General features: G+C 39.6%; 2 protein-coding genes across 2 annotated transcripts; both read right to left on the bottom strand.

The window, feature by feature from the left end:
- Positions 1 to 5695, bottom strand: LOC143588838 (disease resistance protein RPP2A-like). Its single transcript, XM_077069749.1, has 7 exons — positions 5056 to 5695; positions 4824 to 4912; positions 3631 to 4726; positions 3253 to 3537; positions 1480 to 3180; positions 1102 to 1386; positions 1 to 1005 (listed from the first exon to the last, which is right to left on the bottom strand). The coding sequence occupies exons 1-7, from the start codon at positions 5551 to 5553 to the stop codon at positions 1 to 3; spliced, it is 4959 nt and encodes a 1652-aa protein (XP_076925864.1). The 5' UTR covers positions 5554 to 5695.
- Positions 5696 to 23035: 17340 nt separating this feature from the next.
- Positions 23036 to 24162, bottom strand: LOC143588862 (uncharacterized). The gene is made up of 2 exons (XM_077069772.1): positions 23591 to 24162; positions 23036 to 23489 (listed from the first exon to the last, which is right to left on the bottom strand). Exons 1-2 carry the CDS (start codon positions 24160 to 24162, stop codon positions 23036 to 23038), a joined length of 1026 nt encoding a protein of 341 aa, XP_076925887.1.
- Positions 24163 to 24375: the final 213 nt, after the last annotated feature.

The following is a 24375-nucleotide window of genomic DNA, read 5'->3' on the forward strand; positions in this document are numbered from 1 at the left end:
TTAATAAAAACAAAATGTATAATTTGTAGTTAAATAAATGCGCAGACCTTTCAATTGATAAATGCTCTGCGGAAGACGATTAATGTCTGTATCTTCTATCCATAACTCTTTCAAACATTCTAAACTCCCAAGTTCCTCTGGCAATTTCTTAATATTTTTACAATTGGAGAGCTCTAGACGTTTTAAACATTTCAACCTACATATGTTGTTTGGAATACTGAGCAATAATTCACAAGCACTTATGATTAAGTTCTCTAAACACTCTAATCTGCATATATTCTCAGGTAACTGCTCAAGAGCCCAACAATAAGAAAGTTGAAGTGATTTCAGATTTTTCAACATAAAAATACTATCCGGAAGAAGTTGAAACCGTTGTGACCACAAAGATAGTTTCTCTAGACTTTCTAACTGCCACAGGTCCTGAGGAATACTTCCTTCAAGTGTAAGCTCTCTTAAATGTTGTAAATCACATATAGTTGCTAGAAAATACTCATGGTTTTCGCAAACGCATGAACCAAAACCAAAAAGTTTCTCTAAATTTCCACTCCATGAGGATCTAGGTTCATCATATATACATGTAAAACAAAACCCTGGAAAATAATTTGTAACATCTTCACAACCTACCTTTATTTCCACTGTATCTATAAGAGAAGCTGACTCATGTTGTTTGTCAACCTTAAAATATGCAACATTTAAGCATTTACTTAAGCTAAAGTAAACAAGCTTTTTAAAACATCCCACCGGAGCATGAATTTCTTTAAGATGAGAACAATCTTCAAGATATAATTTCTCAAGATGTGGAACCATCCCAATGTTAAGGTGACTCACCTTAGAACGACTGAGGTTGAGTATTTTGAGATTCGGGCATTCAACGTGCAATTTGAGTTCTACAAAGTCTTTACATCCTTCAAGATATAACTCCTCAAGATGTGGGGTCATGCTAAGGTCAAAGGTTCTTAACTTCAAAGAATTACTGAGGTCAAGGAATTTAAGCTTATTAAAAACCTATCATAAGAAAAGAAAAATAGATGAGAATCAGTGTAATCACAATATATAACATTATATGCATTATGCAAAACAACCAATCAACCATTATTCTACCTTTCTTTCTCCTCCTTCCCAGAGTTCAGTTATATTGCTCCATTGCATTTTAAGGTTAACAAGGTTATTTGCTTGAAACATTTCAGGTAAAGACCGAAAAGGGTATTGACTCCAACAAAGATATCGTAAAGCATCTGGTAAGTATTTGCTAACTTCATCAACTTCTTTTCCGTTGCCATCCACTGTAAGTAGTCTAAGTTCTTCCATGTTTCTAATACCTTTCATAATAATATTTGAATGGAGAAAGGAATATCCCAAATACATACTTCTTGTTGCTTTGGTGCCCTGTACATAATAAAAAAAAATGCTGGTGTGAAAATTTGTCAAAGAAAATAATATTTCCTAGTTGTCCACATTTCATATAAACTTAAAACTTACCAATTCCTTAACCAATATGTCTTCAATTTCCTTTTTAATCCATAATCGACTATGTCTTCTAGGCTCGTTAGGATGCGAACGACGCACTATATTCCAGCCCATTTCTTCTATACGATCATGGAAGTCTAATTCGCCAAAATTAGAAATAGTTATCAAAGATTTCTGCTCAAGAACACCTAAACCAATTTCAGCATAATATCCACAACTGTCAAGTATTTTGATTGCAATTTCTTTGTGCGAATATTTCATCATGCATACAACATCTAGAAAGATATCTTTCTGATCATACTCTAGGCCATTATAGCTTATCTCCAATCTTTTCAAAGTTTGATCATCAGGGATAGTTTTTAGTCTTTCTATCGCATCTTTCCATACATGATCACTTCTACCACAAAGATGTGAACCCAAAACTTTGATTGTTAAGGGAAGACCAGCAGCATAATGTACAACTTTACTTGATAGCTCTTCATACCCTTGATTTGGAATATCTTTCTTAAATGCATACCTGCTGAAGAGGCAGAGTGCTTCCTCATCTGATAACAGATTAACATCCTGAATAATGCTCACTCCATGTGCTACGAGCACCTGCTGATCTCTTGTTGTGATGACAATTCTACTCCCCGGCTTAAACCAAGTAAGCTCACCAGCTAACGCGTCAAGTTGCTCTATATCATCCACATCATCTAGAACAACAAGAGCCTTTCTACCAGGCATCATCCTTTTCATCTTATTTTTCCCATCAGAAACACTTGTTACATCAATGTTTTGATCAGCTAACACATCTATAAGGACTTGTTTTTGCAATTTCTTCAAACCAGTCGAAGAGCCTTTTGAAACTTCTCGGACATTCTCAACAAAGCTTACACCTTCAAGTGTAAGCTCTCTTAAATGTTGTAAATCACATATAGTTGCTAGAAAATACTCATGGTTTTCGCAAACGCATGAACCAAAACCAAAAAGTTTCTCTAAATTTCCACTCCATGAGGATCTAGGTTCATCATATATACATGTAAAACAAAACCCTGGAAAATAATTTGTAACATCTTCACAACCTACCTTTATTTCCACTGTATCTATAAGAGAAGCTGACTCATGTTGTTTGTCAACCTCTAAATATGCAACATTTAAGCATTGTCTTAAGCTAAAGTAAACAAGCTTTTTAAAACATCCCACCGGAGCATGAATTTCTTTAAGATGAGAACAATAGTCAAGATATAATTTCTCAAGATGTGGAACCATCCCAATGTTAAGGTGACTCACCTTAGAACGACTGAGGTTGAGTACTTTGAGATTCGGGCATTCAACGGGCGATTGGAGTTCTACAAAGTCCCAACATCCTTCAAGATTTAACTCCTCAAGATGTGGAACCATCCCAATGTTAAGGTGACTCACCTTAGAACGACTGAGGTTGAGTACTTTGAGATTCGGGCATTCAACGGGCGATTGGAGTTCTACAAAGTCCCAACATCCTTCAAGATTTAACTCCTCAAGATGTGGAACCATCCCAATGTTAAGGTGACTCACCTTAGAACGACTGAGGTTGAGTACTTTGAGATTCGGGCATTCAACGGGCGATTGGAGTTCTACAAAGTCCCCACATCCTTCAAGATTTAACTCCTCAAGATGTGGGGTCATGCTAAGGTCAAAGGTTCTTAACTTCAAAGAATAACTGAGGTTAAGGAATTTAAGCTTATTAAAAACCTATCATAAGAAAAGAAAAATAGATGAGAATCAGTGTAATCACAATATATAACATTATATGCATTATTCTACCTTTCTTTCTCCTCCTTCCCAGAGTTCAATTATATTGCACTCATGCATTTCAAGGTAAACAAGGTTATTTGCTTGAAACATTTCAGGTAAAGACCGAAAAGGGTAGCAACTCCAACATAGAGATTGTAAAGCATCTGGTAAGTATTTGCTAACTTCATCAACTTCTTTTGCGTTGCAATACACATCAAGTAGTCTAAGTTTTTCCATCTTTCTAATACCTTTCATAATAATAACAGGATGGAGATTGGAACTTCTCAAATACATACTTTTTGTTTCTTTGGTGCCCTGTACATAATAAAAAAAAATGCTGGTGTGAAAATTTGTCAAAGAAAATAAAATTTCCTAGTTGTCCACATTTCATATAAACTTAAAACTTACCAATTCCTTAACCAATATGTCTTCAACTTCCTCTTTAATCCATAATCGACTATGTCGGCTAGGCTCATTAGGGTGAAAACGCCGGACAATATTCCAACCCATTTCTTGAATATGGTCATGGAAACCCAAGCGGTCAAAATTAGAAATAGTTATCAATGATTTCTGCACAAGAACACTTAAACCAATGTGAGCATTAAATCCACAACTTTCAAGTATTCTAACTGCATGGTCTTTTTTTTCAAATTTCAATAAGCATACAACATCTAGGAATATTTCTTTCTGATCATTCTCTAGACCATTATAACTTATTTCCAATCTTTTCAAAGTCTTGTCCAACGGAATTGTTTTTAGTCTTTCTATGGCATCTGCCCATTCATGCTCACTTCTATCACAAAGATGTGAACCCAAAACTTTGATTGTTAAAGGAAGACCGGCAGCATAATGTACAACTTTTCTTGATAGCTCTTCATACCCTTGAGTAGGAATCTCTTTCCCAAATGCATACCTACTGAAGAGGCAAATTGCTTCATGATCCGATAACAAATTGACATCATGAATAAATTTTATTCGGTGTGCTACCAATACTTGCTCATCTCTTGTTGTAATGATGATTCTACTTCCTGGCTTAAACCAAGTGAGCTCACCTGCTAACACCTCAAGTTGCTCTATATCATCCACATCGTCTAGAACAAGAAGAACTTTTGTACTAGGCATAATCTTTTTCATTATACTTTTCCCATCAGAAACACTAGCTACGATTTGATCATTTAACAAAGCTGAAAGGACCTGTTTTTGCAATTCCTTCAAACCAGACAACGAGCCTTTTGAAACTTCCCTCACATTCTCAACAAAGCTTTTACCCTCAAACCAAATGGAAATATGATCAAAAACAGCTCTCGCCAAAGTTGTCTTTCCACCACCTCCCATCCCCTTGATCCCTATCATGCGGACATCATCGGAACCAATTTCTAAAGATGAAACTACACTCCTTACCCGGGTCTCCATGCCTACTAACTTCCCATCAATGCTCGAATTAGTGAAATATAGCTTTAGGGAAATTTCTTGAACAATTTGTTGAATAAATTTAGCTTCATGCCTATGAATTAAAGAAGATTCATTCAGGTTGCATGAATGTCCCTATGAAGAACATGTTACATAGGAAAGAAAAGAAGAACATAAGATGAAGGAATTACCCATTAAAAGTAGTCTTCAACTCCATCCCAGCCAAGCCGGCTGCTTCTTTGAGAGCATTTCTCCATCTTCCAACATCATCTTCATTTTCCTGTTTGATAAAGTTCAAAGCTTTCTTAGTCTTAACAAGATTTAACACAAGTACAAAGCACTTGGATAAGAAACGTCTTCTGCACTGAAACATAAATCGTTCAATGAATAATACATATACAAGTTCAATGATAAAGATGTTACCGGATCCACTATGACACCATTCAATGAAGAAGATGATCCGCTGCAACAAAATGCTAGAGTGGAACAAAGATAGTCGAGAGGTAGAACAAAGCTCCTACTACCCGTTTCATGTTCTGCAAAGGCTTTTCCAAATGCCCCACTTTGGTGACGGACTTCAGTGGGTTCCACATCAAAGAATATGGGGTAAGCAGTCTGCTCCATCGTCTTCTGACAATCCATAATCTGTACAAGCTCCTCCAAGCACCATGATGAAGATGCATAGTTCTTGGAGAAAACAATGATGTGAAATCTCGAGTCTTTAATGGATCTGATGAGTTGCTCACTTATTCTTTCCCCTTTCTGGATTTTTTCATCATCTTTGTAAGTTATAATGCCTTTCTGGTGAAGAGCATGATAAAGATGATCAACAAAGTTCTTGCGGGTGTCTTCACCCCGAAAGCTTAAAAAGACATCATACTTGAAGCTCTTTTGAACTAATGAAGCTGAAGTAGATGCCATTGAATGTATGCTTAAAGGGTCAGATAAAACGAATTTGTTTATATGGGGAATTTGTATAATCAGAATGCAAATGAATTAACTTGTAAAGAGATGATCAAATAAGACTTCACAAACTGATATTTTGAGTGGAAAATTTGTGCAATTACGTGGAGGTAGTAAAACCTCTTATTTGGTCAATATAAGATAAGGATCCTTAACTGAATTAAAAAAATAATAATAAATAAAAAGAAGTTATGCTAGTCTGTTATAAACCTAAAATAGTAAAATAATTATATTAAGCATATTAAGTTGATTATAGAAAAAAAAATGAGACACACTTTAAACACCGGTACAAAAATGATTTATTTGGGCGGTTGGCTAAACTATTTTGGGCGGTCCATATCTTAAAACCGCTTGAAACATGTATTGTTTATTTCCTACCCAAGCTAACCGCCCTAAACAAAGAAATGACAGCCTAAAATACTTATATTTTCAACCTACAAATGGATTTTGAGCGGTGACTTTTTGAACCGCCTAAAAGAGTTCTTTTTCATTGGTTTAATTTGATGCCATAATCTCCAATAAAATATTTTATATAATTTTTTAAAAAACCTTTAACAACTAATTTTGGGTGGTTTATAGTTTAAAAGAATAAAAGCCATAAATGACAGCTTAAAAATATCTCCAACTGTTTCAACATATTTTGGACGATGCCTTTTAAAACCGCTCAAAAGGATGGTTTGTTACCTATTTTTTAGTATTTTTTGATAAACTCTAGATATTTTTAATATAAACTAGAAATCCCTAAACGGCTAATGATCTCATCTTCATACTCCCATACTCTTAGTCACTTCTACCTAGGTAAATTCACTCTTTCTTCACTGAAGTCATTTTTCATAATAGCAGGTATCAAAATATAAACTTTATTATATAATTTATTGTTCATATATTTAACTATTGATTTTATATGTATTAACTGATTGTATTTTGTTCATTGTAGATAATCAAATAGTTGTAGCCTTTTCTTTTCTTTATTCAATATCACCGCGTTAAAGGTACGAACAATTTTAGCTTCATTACTGGCCTTCATTGTTGATCTATATGTGTTATATGTGTGTGTATATATAAAATTGACCTTTAGAGTATACCGTCCAAAATTGATCTAATAGAGATAAATTTTGAATTGTCCCTGTTGGGAACTGCTTTTTGAATATTCAATCTCATTAGGACGTGTATACATTTTAACTTGTTGACTATTTAAGAAAAAATCGACAGTTGTTTCTTCTACTCCTTCGGGTGTGTGGCTTATCCGCATACTTGGGGAGTTAAGGGGAAACGTTGCCGATTTTTTCTTAAATAGTTAACAAGTTAAAATGTATGCAAATGAGATAGAATGTTTAAAAAGTGGGTTAGGATCCACCGCCTTATGTACCTATTAATGACCCGTGCATAAATTGCATATGACTTATTTGATTTTATTTTATTTTCAGATGGAATGTAGAGAATATTGGATGTACAAAAGTGAACGTCCTTCTGAAATATATACGAATGGCTTTTATACTTTTCTTAAGGCTGCTGAATCCAATCGGAGGAATGTAGGCTCTAAAATGATATGGTGTCCTTGTGTGACTTGTAAAACTTTGCAAAGATTTGAAAATATTAATGGTATAGAGCATCATTTGATTGTGAATGGTTTTATGCCTAATTACACATGTTGGTACAGGCATGGGGAACAACGGATTGACGGTGTCACAACATCTGTTAATTTAAATGATGACAATTTAAATGAGAACAATTTAGATGACATGTTTAAGGATATAGAGAATGAAAATGTTGGCAATTTAGATGACATTTTTAAGGATGTAGAGAATGAAAATGTTGACAATTTAGATGACATGTTTAAGGATTTAGAAAATGATATTGGCGATGATGATAAAGAAAAATTACAACATCTATTTGAAGATGCACAAAAGCCATTATATAACGATTCTGAGATTTCAAAACTTGAAGCTGTTTTGATGTTGTTTAATGTGAAAGCGAAAAACAGATGGAGTGATACAAGTTTCACAGATCTATTATATGTTTTGCATATTATGCTTCCGAAAAGTAACGAGTTGCCAATTTCGTTTTACCAAGCAAAAAAAATGATGAATCCAATGGGATTGGAAGTTGAAAGAATACATGCATGTCCGAATGATTGCATGTTGTATAGAAATGAGTATGCGAACAATCATGAATGTGTTTACTGTGGTGCATCAAGGTATAAGAGGGAAAATAAAACTAGTAAATATGAAAATGATGTGAAGAAAAATGGACCACCGGCAAATTATTGTGGTATTTTCCCATTAAAGCGAGACTAAAACGATTATTTTCAAATGAGAAAGACGCAAAATTATTACGTCGGCATTCAAATGAGACGCAAAATTATTACGTTGACGGAAAATTAAGACATGTGGCAGATTCACCTCAATGGAAAAATATTAATAGAAAATACCCAAATTTTGGTAATAAAGTTAGAAACATAAGATTTGGGCTTAGTTCGGACGGAATCAATCCCTTCGGACAATTTCGTAGTCAGCATAGTACGTGGCTGGTTTTTCTTTGCATCTACAATCTTCCACCGTGGTTATGCATGAAACGAAAATACATAATGATTTCGTTGTTGAATCAGGGTCCGGAACAACCTTGTAACAACATTGATGTTTATTTGTCCCCTTTGATTGCTGACCTAAAACTCTATGGAGTTCTGGTGTAAATGTGTATGATGCTTATAAGAAGGAATATTTTTGAATTGCATGCCATGATATTCTGCACCATAAATACGAAAGGTAAGAAAGCTTGCCCTGTTTGTGAAGATGAGACAAGTTCAGTGTGGTTAAAAAATTGTAATAAAACAGTATACATGGGACACCGAAGATTCCTTCCAACTGGTCACGGTTATCGAAAGAACATGACGGACTTTAATGGAAAGACCGAGACCGGAAGAAGACCCTTGATGCTTTTTCAAGAGTTAAAAATCTAAATATTGTTTTGGGAAAACGAAAACGAACTAGCTCTAAGAAAGGATCCATTTGGGAAAAAAGCTCACTCTTTTGGGACTTGCCATACTGGAGAGATTTAGAGGTTAGACATTGCCTAGATGTTATGCATATCGAAAAAAATGTATGTGATAGCTTGCTCGGGTTATTGTTAAACATTCCTGAAAAACAAAAGATGGTATCTATGCTCGTAAAGACATGAAAGAAATGGGAATACGTAAAGAGCTTGCCCCTGTTGATACCGGTACTCGCGTTTATCTACCCCCCGCGTTTTATACAATGTCAGAGAAAACAAAGTTTTGTAAATGTTTACATGATATTAAGGTTCCATCATGCTATTCTGCAAACATTAAAAGGTTGGTGTCCATGAAAGAAAATAAACTACTTGGTATGAAGTCTCATGATTGTCATGTTCATCAATTCAGCCTGTTGCTAAAATTTCTACATAATTTTATGAATTCTTTTTTTGTTTTCTAAAGAACCGTATCTGAAGTCACACAAACGCATACATAAATCAAACAACAAATGTCTATAGGGAATCAATTGATTGTAGCACCAATTCTCGGTTAACTTAAAATTCTTATATGCTAGGATGTTTCGTATTTTAATTTTTATCCGAACCAATCTGAATATGAATTTACACAAAAGTTAAGGCAGAGAACTGAACTGAATGGTATTAATGTGTTGGTCTGTGTTAGATGCTCAGGTTTTGTGACAACTAAAATAATAGTTTAGCCTAATATGTCAAGTTAGCAAAGTAGAGAGACTTACTTTGTAATTATACCTGTGGCAACAAAGAACTCGTTGTATACCACAATCCTTAATTCTAGCAAAGATTTTAGCAGTTCAACAGTTTACAAGCAGTCAACAGAAACGATTGATATTTAACAAATTACAACTTACCAAGTTACAGACACAATACAGTAGTAGAAATGCAATGGACTCAATATTCGAGAATAATACTCAACGAATCTGAAGGTGTATATGAAATGGATGATGATGTTACAGAATCAGAACGTGGAATCAAACGAAATGTAGATACAAATAAGAGTGTTTAGATGTTTTGGAAGAAGTAGCGGCATTAGTTGATAGTTGATGTTCGATACCACCTGCAAAATGTGTGGTTTATCATCGTATGCAACTCCTATATACCGTTTAGCTAAGCAGTAAGTCAGTAATAACTCAGCTTGATTTAAGATAACTTCTTTGGTACAATAGTCAAAGTTTAACTACAAACGGTAGTCAACAAAAGAATCTGCAAAATGGTATGACTGAGGAAATAGTTTTGACTAATTTGACTTTCTCCTGGTCAAACTTGATATCCGGTATACTGTTGACTTACCGGCATAAAACTAGTAAAAGGACTGGATATCGACGAAGGGGTAATTTGGGAAATACGAAATGTCGTATTGGAAACAAGATGATCATTTTTTTAGATTCTGTACACTCATCACCAGTTACAAAGTTATACAAACAATACACCTGGTGAAATGCATTGGATTGAATATATTATAACAATACTCAATGAATATGAAAGTGCACTAAAGGAGTTTGATGAAATACCCGAGAGAGAAAATGAATGCAACAAATAAATGATATGAATGTGATAATGGTTGAGGATTCGAAGAAAAATAAAGCAAATGTAGAAACAGTGTTTAAATGTTACGGAAAAATCCACGTCACTAGTTGATACTGTTGATTCATTTAAGACTAAGCTTGATATTAAATTGATGGGTTCAATACTAATAATAATAATAGTAAATTCATAATTTTAAACATATTGTGTAACAGTTGAAAACAATCAGTTTAGTTGACTTAAGAAAAAAAATATAATTGTAGGAAAACCTTAGGGGTTTGCAGGTCAAATGGTCAACTATAAGAGGAGTATAAACAGGAGACAAACTACCAACTACAAGAGGAACGGGTCAAATGGGTTAAATCATGGTTTAAACTACTTGTTTAAATTTTAGCTTGAGTTATATTGTTTAAAAGCTCACACAAACCATTTTGATAAATCTTAGTATGTAAATTATAAAATAGGATTAATTATACTTCGTTTAATTAATATTGGCATATAAATTCACGTATGGCATTGTCACATATACCGCAAACATATGATTTTCTTATTAACAACAAATTGACATGTATAATTTTAAATAACCAAATCAACACACATATTATAAGTAATTATGAAAACTAATTAAGTTAACAGATAAAAATACACTAAATTTTTTGAGAAAATAAACTCACGAGAGGAGTTTGCTTCAACGATCTGATTGAGCTTATCTTCATGATTGTGACTATTTCATAATAATTAAATATTTTACACCAATAGTTATTGTAATCATAACAAAATTTGTATAAACATTCAGTTTTTAAGTACAAATTGTATTTGTCAGATTCCTCTTTAAATAATCTGTTATATTTTCTATAAAAGCTGGAAATACATAATCTCATCTATTGACTACTAGCAAATAACAGTCAAAACTAACGAAATGTTTGTTAACGGCCCCACATTTTAACATATTTTCCACCAACGGATTTTGATTAACATAATTCCGCCACAAAAACATTTTTTTTCTTGGAAAAATCAACTTTTTATGCTGGAAAACTCTAAACACAATCAACACCACCTGAACACCACCGCCGACCACCACCACCACCTACCGATAACCACCACCTGAACAACGCCACCAACTTACTCACCTCCAGCCAACACCACCATTGACCACCACCACCAACTGACTCACCAACCACTACCAACTAACTCCGACGGTGATTCTAGGGTCCAACGACCTCAATAACCGGGGCTTTTGCCAGAAGAAAGGGTCCTGGAGGTCCAAACTAAGGTTACAAAGAGGTTTGACGACAAGATTGAGTTTTTTGGCAAAAACGTTCTTTTTTTTTTACGACCGACGGCTAACGACATTAGAATTTTGTTAGTCAAGGTTAGTTGAGATTATTATTTATCACTAGTCAATAATTGAGATTATTTTAATATAATATTCCTATTTTCAAGTTAATTGTGAGTATTATTTTTCACAAGTACAAAAAGTGAGCTTCATTCCCTCTCTTTCAGTGTTAAGGCATTCTTGTGACGTTTAAGAGTCGGTTTATAATATTGTTGTTGTATTGTTATCAATAAACATTTTATTGTAAATACGCAAGTTACATGAACATAGAAAATATAGAGAGGGTACAAGTATGTTACTCATTTATAAAGTTTTCTCTTAATTTAATATATAAAAATGACATGGTAAACATATATATTTTTTTCTTTATGTTATTTGGAACAAGAAGTTTTATTAAACAACTATCAAGGCGCTAACGACCGAACAAATAAAACAAGAGTGAAGAAACACAGATCTACTCCCCTTGACGGGTCTTAGATCCAATGAGTCCACAGGGTAGGATACGGTTAGCTGCCAATACGATATGAACACAATTCCCAAAGTCCAGTGACGTGAACCTGCAAAACAGACACCGTGAGCTCGTTACGGGAAGGACAAGAGGGGGGGGTCTTCCCGTAACCACCCTCCGGTGTGAGAATAAGTACAATCCCGATTAAGATAATGTACTTAAGTAAATTGAGAGAGTACAGTGGGAGTGAAAGAATACCTCATAACGATTGAGAGGGTATTTATAGCCGAAGGGTGTGGGAAGATGATTGAGCCAGCTGTCCATTTGGAAGATACTTTCGTAACCACCTAGACACGTGTCCTCATGTAATAGGTTCATTTTATACGTTGCATGTGCATGTATAACAACCTGGACACGCGTCTTCCTATAATAGGGTAGTGGATTATCCCTTGCCATGTGCACGGTTATAACGGCCTTGCCAGGTGTCCTTTTCTGGTTGGTTGAGAGATCACGTATTGCTCAAGAAAGCATCTTGGTAGATCTTCTAGAATGTCACTAGTTAATGAAAGCTGTCCCGGGACATTACCTTGCAGTTATTTATGCGGATGCTTTCTCCGTCTTGCGGATGACTTTTGAGGGTGCCAGGATGCTTCCGCATGCCTTGTGGGGGTGTTTCTCCCGCCAACAATTATGCGGGCGTTCCATATGTTCCGCGGGTGCCTTATGGGGGACTTTTGGTTGACCCGCGGGTAACACTTAAGGGTATTTGGGTCTTTTTGGTACCCTACCTCTATAAGTTCTCCCAGTCCAGTGTTTCTTCCGTGTGAAGTATTTTATGCGGGTGAAATTCTGGACTTAATGTGTATTTGGGGATTTTTTATTCTGCAAGTTGGTGAGAAATATCTTTTGTTGCTGTGGATAATCATGAAAAAGGACAAGTTGACCACTCGCAAGCGCGTGTGTCAGAGGATATGACGTCTATGCCGGCTGTCACTGTACCCGACTGTTCACCTTTTTCTCTTTTTCGAATTTCCCGCGTGATGTGGCGTTCATCTATTGGGTGATTTTTCTTCTCTCTAGTGTTCATATCCCATCGCATTAATTGCGACGGGTATAAATAGTGGAGTTTAACTTCTCGTTGAAGTTTTATTACCTTTTGAATCCTGAATGTTGCCTTACATTCTTTATTTGAAAACGTCGATTAGTCACCCAACCATTTGATATTTTATTGAACCATATTATAATGACGAGTACACAGTCTGAAATTGACGAGATAGAGGTCCAATGGGACCAGCCTGAATATCAGAAACTCCTTGAGACGTATGGTATTCCACCAGAATGGGGGCCGGAGTTCCCTTCTGCTAGTTCTATAGCCAGTTTCCCACCTCCTGGGAAAATGGTTGTTTATTCTGATTTCTTTGTCCATGGAAATTTTCGTTTCCTGTGACAAAGTTTTTTATGAGGATATTGGGTGCTTTTGGGGTCAATTTGTCCCAGTTGCATTCTCGTGCTGTCATGCGAATTCGTCATTTTGAATTCGTGTGTATAGCTCACGATATGGTACCACGTCTTGACCGATTTGTTGTCTTTTACCGGATGATCAACCGGAACGGGTGGTTCACCTGCCAAGCTATACCGGGTAGGCGAATCGGCCAGGAGGTCGAGGACGGTTCTCCGAATTGGAAGAACAAGTTCTTCTGGATTTCCGAGGATGTGGTACCGGGCCGAATGATACGCCGTCCAGTTAATGAGGCGCTTCTTGATGTCACCCCTGCCGCCCATGAAGGACAAGAGTGGTTCCGTGTCCTGACTACCAATCCAACTCCTATGTGGTCATTACCCGAGGAAGCCCTTGTATGGGCAGGCATGAGCCGTCTATTTACATGGAGCCTGTTTTTATCGGGCTAGACGAACGTAAGTTGTCTTTCCCCTCTTATTACAAGGGAATTATATGACTGATTTTGGTGTTTTTTCTCTCAGGTCCCGGACCGATGTTGAACGCACTGTTTGATGACAGAGGGCATGTTATGAAAAGTATCCGAAACGCAAAGGATATGCCTGTCCTTGAGAAGACAGCAAAATATTTCCTTTTTCCCGGTGAAGGTGCGTGCCGAATCCGTTGTTTCGGATGCTACCTTTCAAACATGTGCGTACACTCTAAATCCATTTCCTCTTACTACGCTTACCTCTGAGGGAGTATTCGTCATTCTGTCGTCGAGTGATGATTCATCGTCCTCAAAGGAAGAAAACTTTGACGATGCTTCTGAGGTTTCATCTGTGTCGCACTTGTTGGCAGAATTAGCTCAAAAAAGGACTTTTGGGTCTGTCCAAGCTAACGAAGCAGGCTCGAGTGCTGCGACTACTGCAGATGAGCCGGTGACTAAGAAACGACGGACGCGTCGTCCTAGGAAACCCCAGTCTGTTCTTGCGAACCGATTGACGACGGTGACTGGTATGCGTTTTATTTTCTAACTCTTATTATTTTAAGACGTTATTTGAATGTGATCTTCTTTCGTAGATCCGTCTACAGCTAGGGACGACAATTCTGAGAAGTTACCGACACCTACTCCTATGGCTGAAAAACAACCATCTCCTCCTCCGCAGAAGGAGGCGGAAGGCAAGTCTGCTACCCCTCCTCTTGAAACACATGTGGAGGGGTCCAGTGTTCAAAACGGAAATAACGAATCGTTGGACTACCTTTTCCAGGCTGGAGGAGCCACTAGTTATGAAGGAAATAACCCAGCGGTGGATGAGGCTGGGTTCAGGATTCATGAGTCTCCCTCCCGATCTGCTCCTCAGATGTTCTCTCCCTCCTAGCCATTGACGACGGGTGCGGGAGGTGGTTTCCAATTTGGCCCATCTGTCCACGAGGTTGGAGGAGGTTCAATACAAGATGGTCCACACCCTTCCTTCTCGATCCCTACTCGCCTCGAGACTTCAAGTTCCCGGTACTTTTGGGATGCGGTTCTGGGAGGAGGTTATGACCTATTCGTCCCTCCTTGGGACATTGTCAATGGGTCCCGGTTTTCTGAACCCGGGACTTGTGTTAATTTCATCAAGCATTGTGTGCCTCCGGCGGAGATGGCGTATTTGTGTGATCGTTCTCGCCACGACCTCCATACAGACTTATCAATTTCTTTGGCTAACAGTTTGGCTTGTAGCCAGGAAATATTGTGTGAGTGGCGCACTTGGGAGGGAAACTAGGTGAGGCTACTCGAGCCGTTGAGGCTGCTAATAAAGAAGCCGAAGAGCATCGTAAGGCGGCGAGTGCTGCTAAATGGAAACAAACCGATGCCAAGGCTGCTCTCCAACAAGAAAAAGCTCGAAGTTCTACTGCTGCTCACAACTGGAAGGAAGCCTGTGAGAGGCAAAATGCAGTTCTTGAGGCTGCGCGAGCTGAGACTCAAAAGAAGAAGGTTGAGCTGGCGAGGGAACAAGAAGAGGTGACCCGCCAAAACAGGCGGGTCCAAGAGCTCGAGGTTGAGCTACAACTGCAGAAAGAACAATATGAACTCAAGGACAAAGCCGCTGCTGAAATTCAGTCCGCATATGATTCTTTACTGCAGTCCTGCTCGGAAGCAGAAACCCGCGCCTCCACCGAATTACAGGGGCTTCGGAACAGAGCTGAGTGTGCTGAGCAGGATCAGCAATGGTTTATTGAACGAGGACTTGACTCTGTAAGTTTTTCTTACCTGGTTGTGTATTTCTTATACTACGCGTTCGTGACTCTAACATGATCTATTTTCAGGTCGTCCGGCATATCAAAGGAAGCACTGAACTAACTGATTGTTTTGTGAACTTGATGACTGCTTCCGAGAGAGTTGGTCGGATGAAAGGCTTCAATGAAGGGATGACATTTGCTCAATCCGGTCAATCTATTGAAAGTCATCCACTTCACGGCCTCGATGCAAAACAGGAGTATGATATGTGAGTTAAGGAGTATGATACTCTAGTCTTTCCGCTGCAGAACATGCTTCCAGAATTTGCGTCCGCTGGAGATGGCATGAAGCCGCTGCGGGTATACTTAGATGATGAGTCTGAGGACGACTAATCTGAGGATACTTCTCCAAATGCCCCGGAAGACACATCAGCCCCTAACCCCTGACTTAGTTTGTATGGCTTGTAATTGTTCTTTATCTTTTTGTAATCACCTTTTTGACTATTAATGAAAAGAACTCTTATGCCTTGATAACTATGTTCTTGTTTACGAGATAATATCTTTTGCAAGATATTTTTGATTTTTGAATTTTGCAAGTTGGATTATACTGATGACGTGGCGGGGAAAGAAATTTTAAGCGGCGGCTAATGGGACGCCTCTTGACAGCCTGTACACGCTTTTTCGAATTTCTCGCCTGACGTGTCAGTCATCCAACGGCTCGTACTTTCTCTTTCTTCTGTTACTCCATCAGACGCATTTATTGCGATGAGTATAAATAGGTCCATGGCCTTTCATTCGTTCTTATCGCTTTCAAGACATCTCTCTCAATTATTCAGCAAATCTGAGATCTTTAAGACTTCGTCTTTTATTTTTTAATCGATATATACTACGATGGTAGGTGATAAGAAGAATCCTCCTGCCATCCACAAGGTTGGGTGCAATATTAAAGAAAAGGACTTTGATGATGTGAGAAACGTGTATGGACTGGCACCGGAATGGGAAGCCGAACGTCCGGCAGAAGGTGCAATTGCCACGGCGCCACCGGCGAAGAAGATGGTCGTATACCTGGACCATTTTACCGTGGGTAACTTCCGGCTACCCGTGACGAAGTTCGTTCGATCCGTTCTGAAAGCCTATGGGCTCCATTTATCCCAAGTTCACCCATTTGGGATGTTAAGAATTCGACACTTCGAATTCTGTTGCCAATCTCATAACTATGATCCATCTGTCAACATGTTTGCCATTTTTTACAAGATGACATATCGTGACGGATGTTATGGTTTTGCTACTACCGGAAAGGGTCCAATCGGCTTTGAATGGATCCGGAGTATTCATGGGTAGAAATCCAAGTTCTTTTGGATCCGGGAAGATGTCATCCCGTTCACAAAGGCCCGATGGAAACCGGAAGACGCCGCCCCCGAGATCCCTGCCATTGAATACGAGGGTCATAAATGGTTCAACACTTTGACCCAAACGCCAACACCCATGCGCCCTATTCACGAAGGGGCGATGGTACATGCGAAGATGAGCCGCTTATGGCCGTTCCCTCAACTGGAACAGTATTACGAGAACTCGGACAAACGTAAGTATGTTGCTAACTATATTCACAATACCCTTCCTCATTTTTAACTTTATTATTTTCTTTCCCAGACGAGGGTTCCGTGTTCAATACTCTTTTGGATCACAAGGGAGGGATGATGATACGCCGCCCCATTGATCCGAGGGACGTGTCTTTCTTGGAGCGTACCGAGAACAATTTTCTGTATCCCACTACTCTTAGCCCAGAACCCATGGTTTCCGAGGCGATGTACGCTCAAGGTGAGGAGTCCATCTTGAAAGGTGAGGGCATTCCACAACCTCGACCCATTACTGCTGCTACTTACAGCGGAGTGATAGTGCTTCTTTCCTCCAGTGAGGAGTCATCACTCTGTGAGGAAGGGTTTACAGTTGATTCTATTAACCCATCGCGTTCAACTGTAGGTTTAACCCGCAAGCTAGACTCTAAAGTTGCTGCCAAACAATCGGTGGGTGATGACGGTGATCACTAGGCAGTTAATGACACTAATATTGAGGAGGAGCCTCAAGCCACTGATGCGGGTGCATCGAAAGCAGCTGGTAAGCGTAAAGCTCATCCTACCAAAGCTGCTCCATCCAAGAAGAAGAAGAAGACTAAAGTCGCCATCTTGGAATCATGCCTTCATCAACGTGATGCTGAGGACACCTCTTTAGGTAATTTCAATATCTCTTATATTTGTCATATTTTTAAACAGTAATTTATCTGATGCGTGATTATCATTTTGTCAGTGGGTTTGAAAGATTTTTTGGAAGAAGTTTCAGGTTTAAAGAGCTCAAGTGCTCCAAAACTTCCAACTCCACTATCCTCACCACCAAACACTCTTTTAAATCCGATCAATTTGACGGATACTTCCCCTTTGAAGGAGAGGGAAATTGGTGAGTCTGACGCCCACCGTATGTCTCCGAACTTTAATGTTCATCAATTTAGAGACCAAGGGGGCGTTAGTACATTCCGTTATGGGGGGTCAGACCTCCCCGCCTCCCGCGGAATAGGACACTGCCCCTCATAATCCACACTGGTCATTACGTCGAAATTCGACGTTAAATGACGTGGATGTTTGTTTTGAATACCTGGGGTAAAGTCTTACCCCGCAGAGAAGGAGCGACAACGTCGACGTGTTCGCCAGGATTTGCTGAACTCAAATTCCTATCACCTGGCGAACACTATTTCTACCAATCAAGAGATCACCCGAGATTGGTTGGTAATGAACGAAGAATGGGACGAATTAGAGCTTAAATTTCTTGAGTCTAAGAAAGAAGCTCTCAATGCTCTAACTGAGGCTCAAGAGAATTTCAAAGCCTACGAAGCCGAGAGAGCCAATCGCCTTGCTGCTGAGGAGACCAAGGTTGCTCTCCAGAAGCAATTGGAGGAGCAAGCTGAGCTGATAAAAACTCTTCAGGTTGAATCGGCAGCCAAAGATAAACGTCTGTCCGACCTCAACGCCAAAAGCCGGGAACAATCACTAGAATATGCCAGCCATAAAATGAAGTTGTTGCGGGCGGAGGAGGATAGGAAGTGGCTTTTGGCGGAAGGCATTCCTGAGGTATATATGCCTTTAATTCAGCCGAAAGTGATTATGACAGTCACAATTGCTTATGTTTAAATTTTTCTTAACAGGTTATCACGCAAGTTCATAAAAGTGATGCTCTTGGACTGATGTTGCAGTGCTCTTGAATTCCTCCAAGCAGGCTGGACGCCAAATAGGGTTACAAGAGGGCTGTAACTTTGCCTCCTAAGGCAGAGTTCCAGAAGAATTCATTCTTCACGGCAAGGATACTGCTGCGATTCTTACTAAGAAGACGAAGACTTATGATACTCTAAAGTTTTCGATTTCAGAGCAGATATATGAATTTGCCGACAAGGAAGACGCCATTGACCAGCTAAAAGTTCTTCTTGATTTAGATGAAGAGGATCAAGATGATACTGAAGCTAGTGACAAAGAGGGTGAAGGCGCAGCTTCTTAGATATAGATCTATTCTTTGTGTAACTGTACATGTACTTCTTTTTGTAATCTCTTTTGATAGTAAATAAGAAGTTTTGTTTCATCCGGTACACTTTGTCTTATACGTTATAATATAAGTGTTTTGCCGGACCTTCGATTTTGTCAATAAAAGATTACAAACGTAAAATTTTCATAGATCGGGCATAAGCCGTTATTACAAAAACCGAAATTACATGGCTTTGGCTAATCTATTTGGGCGCATGCCGAAATGAAAAAAAAACTGAAATTTTGTATGTAGCATTTTTTTGATTGCGCCACATTCCAAGTCCGAGGAACCTCGGTTCCGTCTAACTTCTCTAACTTGTAAGCACCCTTAGCTAGAATTTGTTTTATCGTATAAGGGCCTTCCCAAGTTGGGGCCAACTTGCTCGGGGGTTCCTGGCCAGAAGCCTCATTGTTACGGAAGACAAAGTCTCCCGCATCGAACTCACATTTCTTGACCCGCGAGTTGTAATATTTCTGAAGCTGTCGCTTATAATTGTGCTCGCGGATTGATGCAAGTTCTCTTCTTTCCTCTAGTAAATCAAGATTCATCCGGAGTTAGTAATCATTGTCATCAATTAATTGAACCCTTGCGGATGGAATCCCGATTTCGGCTGGGATCATGGCCTCGGTGCCATAGGTTAAACTAAACGGCGTCTCAGAGTTGATGGAATTACTTTGGATGCGAAAGGCCCAAAGTACATGGGGCAATTCGTCCACCCAGCCCGTCCATTTAGTTCCTAACCTTGCCTTAATCCCTTCTTTGATAGTTCGGTTAGTTCTTTCGACCTGACCGTTTGCTTGCGGGTGAGCTACAGACGTAAAATTTTGAATAACTTGAAGTTCTTTCAGCCATTCCTGTAATCCGCTATCAGCAAATTGGGTCCCATTGTCACTTACTAGTTCCTGCGGAAGACCAAACCGGCAAATGATGAATTCCCAGATGAACTTTTTGACACTTGATGCCGTTATTGATGCAACTGGTTTGGCTTCGACCCATTTGGTGAAGTAATCAATGGCCACTATAAAAAATTTGACTCGTCCAGGGGCTTCTGGGAATGGTCCCATGATGTCAATAGCCCACTTCTGGAACGACCAAGCAGATGTTACCGGGATCAGTTCGTTCTTAGGACGCAAAGTATTGGGGGCATGACGTTGGCAAGAATCACACTTTCTGATTTCTTGCACAACGTCTAAGTTCATGCCAGGCCAGTAGTACCCCGCGTTCATGATCTTTGCAACTGTCATTCTCGGACCCGTGTGTAATCCACAAATGCCTTCATGAATTTCTTGGATTAGGTAATTTGCGTCTTCCGCATCTACACAACGTAGCAGTGGGCCGAGGAATGACCTCCGGTACAAAATGCCATCACTCAACTGGTAATTCAAAGCTTTGTGCTTAATCTTCCGAGCCTCAGCCTTTTCTGCTGGAAGGATTCCGGAGGATAAGTAAGCCTTAATTGGTGTCATCCATGATTCGAAGCCCGTTTGAATTACCAAGACTTGGTTTTGTGGAACGGATGGATGGTTTAGAACATCCACACGAATATCTTTGGCAAAGTGCTCAAACTTCGTTGAAGCCAATTTGCTAAGAGCGTCCGCCGATTTATTCTCCCTTCTTTTTATGTGAACAACATTGAAAGAAGATAATTGGCGAATCAAGACTTTCACTTGTGACAGATAAGAAGCCATGACATCATTTTTAGCTTCATAGGTTCCATTGATCTGTCCCGCAATTAGCATTGAATTAACCTGTGCTTCCAGATGTTTTACCCCAAGCTTTTTAGCTATCCGCAGGCCCGCCAAAAAGGCTTCATATTCAGCCTCATTGTTAGTGCTTTTGAAGTCTAACTTTATGGCATATGTGAATTCGTGGCCCTCGGGATTGACTAACCGGAGGTCCGCACCGGATCCCTCACTGCTTGAAGCTCCATTCGTGAACAATGACCAAATTTTGCCTTGTTCCGGAGGTGCTTGAGGTTGTTGCTCGATCAGACATTCCTGTTCCTTGTGTTGCGGGACTTCTATGACAAATTCCGCCAATACCTGCCCTTTAATTGCTGGTCTAGGTTTATACTCGATCGCGTGTTCACCTAGTTCAATGGCCCATTTTGCCGACTGTCCGGACAACTCTGGTTTACTTAACACATTCTTGAGTTTGTATCCTGTTAAGACATTTATGGGGTGTCCTTGGAAATATCTGCGGAGTCATCGGACTGCATAGACCTGTGCTAAGACGAATTTTTCTAGCATTGAGTATCTGGTCTCTGGATCCGCCAAGGTCCTACTGACATAGTATATTGGAGTTTGAACGTTCTTTCTATCTGTCAGTAGTACAGCCCCGACGGCAATGTCAAAAGGAGACAAATATAGTGTCAAGGGTTCACCCGCGTATGGTGCTGTTAGAGTAGGCAACTCCATTAAACACTTCTTGACCTCTGAGAATGCTTGTTCAGCTTCTGCGGTCCACTTAAAATGTGCCTTCTTGAGGCAATTTCTAAGTGTTGACACGAATGGATAAGACTTGGCCGCAGGATTTGCAAGGAATCGGTTTAGCGCCACGAGTCTTCCATTAAGTGTCTGAACTTCTTTGAGGGAAGAAGGAGAAGGCATGCGGGCTATAGCTTGAAATTTTTCAGGGTTAGCTTTGAAGCCTGCATCCGTAACTATGACTCCAAGGAACTTTCCTTCCTCCATCCCAAATGAGCATTTAGCCGGGTTCAGCTTCATGTTGATGCTACTCAATGTTTCGAAGGTCTCCTCAATATCTCTTAACATTTGATCTTCTTCGATGCTTTTGATCACTAAATCATCCATATAAACCTCCAGGTTTCGACTTATCTGATATTTGAAAGGTTGGTCCATTAACCGCTGATATGTGGCACCCGCGTTCTTTAACCCGAAAGGCATCATCTTATAAAAAAAGTGCCTTGATCAGTTCGGAATGCTGTTTTATCCTCATAACTTGCCGCCATGCGGATTTGGTGATAGCCTTTGTAAGCATCAAGGAAACACTTGAACTTGAACGGGGCTACAGCGTCTACCTTGAGGTCAATATCAGGTAGTGGGTAACAGTCTTTTGGGCAAGCTTTGTTTAAATCTTTGAAATCAATACACATCCGCCATGTTCCGTTGCTCTTTGGAACAATGACTGGATTAGCTACCCATGTCTGATATTTACTCTCTCGGATGATCCCGGCATGAAGAAGATCTTGCACTTGCTCATTCATAGCTTTCGTTTGTTCTGGGCCCATCTTCCGCTTTTTCTGGACAATTGGTGTGAACACCGGGTTTACCCTTAACTTATGTTCAGCAATGCTCCGCGGGACACCAGTCATGTCCGCGGGCTGCCAGGCGAAGATGTCAACGTTTTTAGTTAATAGCTGCTTCAAAAAGGTCCTCACTATTTCTGAAATAGCGGGTCCAATTGTTACTATTTGATCATGGAATTTTTTGTTCAAAACCCATTTTTCCGTCTCGGTTCTTAAAGTTTTCTTTGGGACCTTTCCGGGCCTTGAACTCTCCGTTGTAAAGCAATGTTGGTTGACATGAATTATTGCCACACCGGTGCGAGTTGGGACTCCTACTGCACCGTGGGTTGTGGACGGGTGGGCGTTGAAGTCACCAATCGGCTCTCAACCTAGAATAATGTCAAGTTTGGAAGTTGCTGGTAAAACCAAAAATTCAACTTCCTCTGATCTTGAATGAATTCCGTCGCTAAGTGCTACCGGAAACGATATCACCCCACGCGGGTGCATTATCTCTCCTCCAAAACCGGAAATGGGGGCATGAATTGGCTTCAACCTTTCTTTGTCTTCGTCGTCTAACTGTTCGAAACATTGTTCGTACATGATGTCCGATGCACTACAGGTGTCAAAAAACACATATTACGATCGGTAGTGGCCAAAAAGAGCAGTGATTATCAACAGGTTTTTGTTACGTGGTCCTCCTCTGATTCGAGGAAAAATCACGGGCTCGTTTTTCCATTCCTCATCCAAATATTCCCTTCTCTTTCCTTTAACCATATGTTCACCCTGAATCATGTGGACGTTCAAATCTTTGACTTGTCTTTTAGGTGGGCCCTGTCTGTCTCTTGCGGGAGGTTTACCAGTCCCTGGTCGTGTGTCTTTGACCAAATGTTCTAGTTTACCATTCTTAACGGCTGCTTCAATTTCATTTATGAGGGCTACACATTCGTTCGTGTTGTGTCCAATATCATTATGATATGAGCAGTGCTTTTTCTTGTCGAGGAAAGACTTCCTTGGTAATGGTTGAGGTTTTCTGAAAGTCAAATTCTCGGTGGTGAGGATTTCTGAGGGAGTCTTTGATAATGGTGTCCAACTGTTGGAAGATCGAGCTGAAAAATATGTTTGCCCTTATTGCCGATCAAGGTTCTTGCATCGAATGGTTTAGACATTTCAGCACTTGGCTGAAGTCTTGACCATATTGGTCCCTTGGCGTGTCTGTTTAGTCTCGGAGTTTGAAACTCAATCCTCGGCGGACCACTGGAGCCCAAAGTCTTTTTAGTTCTTGCAAACAACTTTGCTGCCTGCATGATTTCATCCCAAGATTCGGGCATTCCATCTCTTCCCGTGAGAGTGCGGATCAAAGCATCACTATGAACGTTCTTGTGGAATGCTCCCCTCAGCATATCTTCGCTGACCCCTCCAATGTTAAGGCTCTCGTTATTAAAACGAGTAATGAAGTCTTCGATAGACTCATTATTTCTCCTTGTAACATCCAATATTTCTGAAGGGTCTCGAGTATGCTTCTTCTGCTGACTGAAATGTTGGGAAACTTTTGCCACAAAATCATTCCAGCTTTTAATTTGTCTAGCGGGTAGCTTTTCAAACCATTCACGAGCAGCTCCCGTAAACGTTAATGCAAACATGTGACACCAGTACGGAAGATTCCAACCACTGACTCCTCCTACTGCCACAAATCTCAACAAGTGATCGCTAGGATCTGTCATTCCATTGTATGTTCCAACAGATGTTGGAATCTTCGTGTTCATTGGAAATGGAGCTTGTGCGATGCTTAGAATAAATTTTTACTTTTCTGCAAAAGACTCTGGACGGTATGGTTTGGAAAAATCATACTCAGCATTACTGTAATAATCCGCATGGCGGACAACTGGTCGCGGGTAACTAGCCCCTCCGTATGACGGGAGTCGGCTGTCCCCGCTGTAATAACTGCCCTCAGGGCGATATGTTGAGTCATGCCCATC

The sequence above is a fragment of the Bidens hawaiensis genome, unplaced genomic scaffold (assembly GCF_021521415.1).
Source record: "Bidens hawaiensis isolate Kalapana, Puna unplaced genomic scaffold, B.hawaiensis_p1.1 tig00001576_1, whole genome shotgun sequence".
Taxonomy (NCBI): domain Eukaryota; kingdom Viridiplantae; phylum Streptophyta; class Magnoliopsida; order Asterales; family Asteraceae; genus Bidens; species Bidens hawaiensis.

Coding starts and splice junctions, on each gene's coding strand:
- LOC143588838 (XM_077069749.1), bottom strand. CDS start 5,553: ATGGCATCTACTTCAGCTTCATTAGTTCAAAAGAGCTTCAAGTATGAT. Junction 3,538..3,630: donor ACATATTGGTTAAGGAATTG/GTAAGTTTTAAG, acceptor TATTATGTACAG/GGCACCAAAGAAACAAAAAG. Junction 1,006..1,101: donor GGGAAGGAGGAGAAAGAAAG/GTAGAATAATGG, acceptor TTCTTATGATAG/GTTTTTAATAAGCTTAAATT.
- LOC143588862 (XM_077069772.1), bottom strand. CDS start 24,162: ATGAACACGAAGATTCCAACATCTGTTGGAACATACAATGGAATGACA. Junction 23,490..23,590: donor CACGCCAAGGGACCAATATG/GTCAAGACTTCA, acceptor ATCTTCCAACAG/TTGGACACCATTATCAAAGA.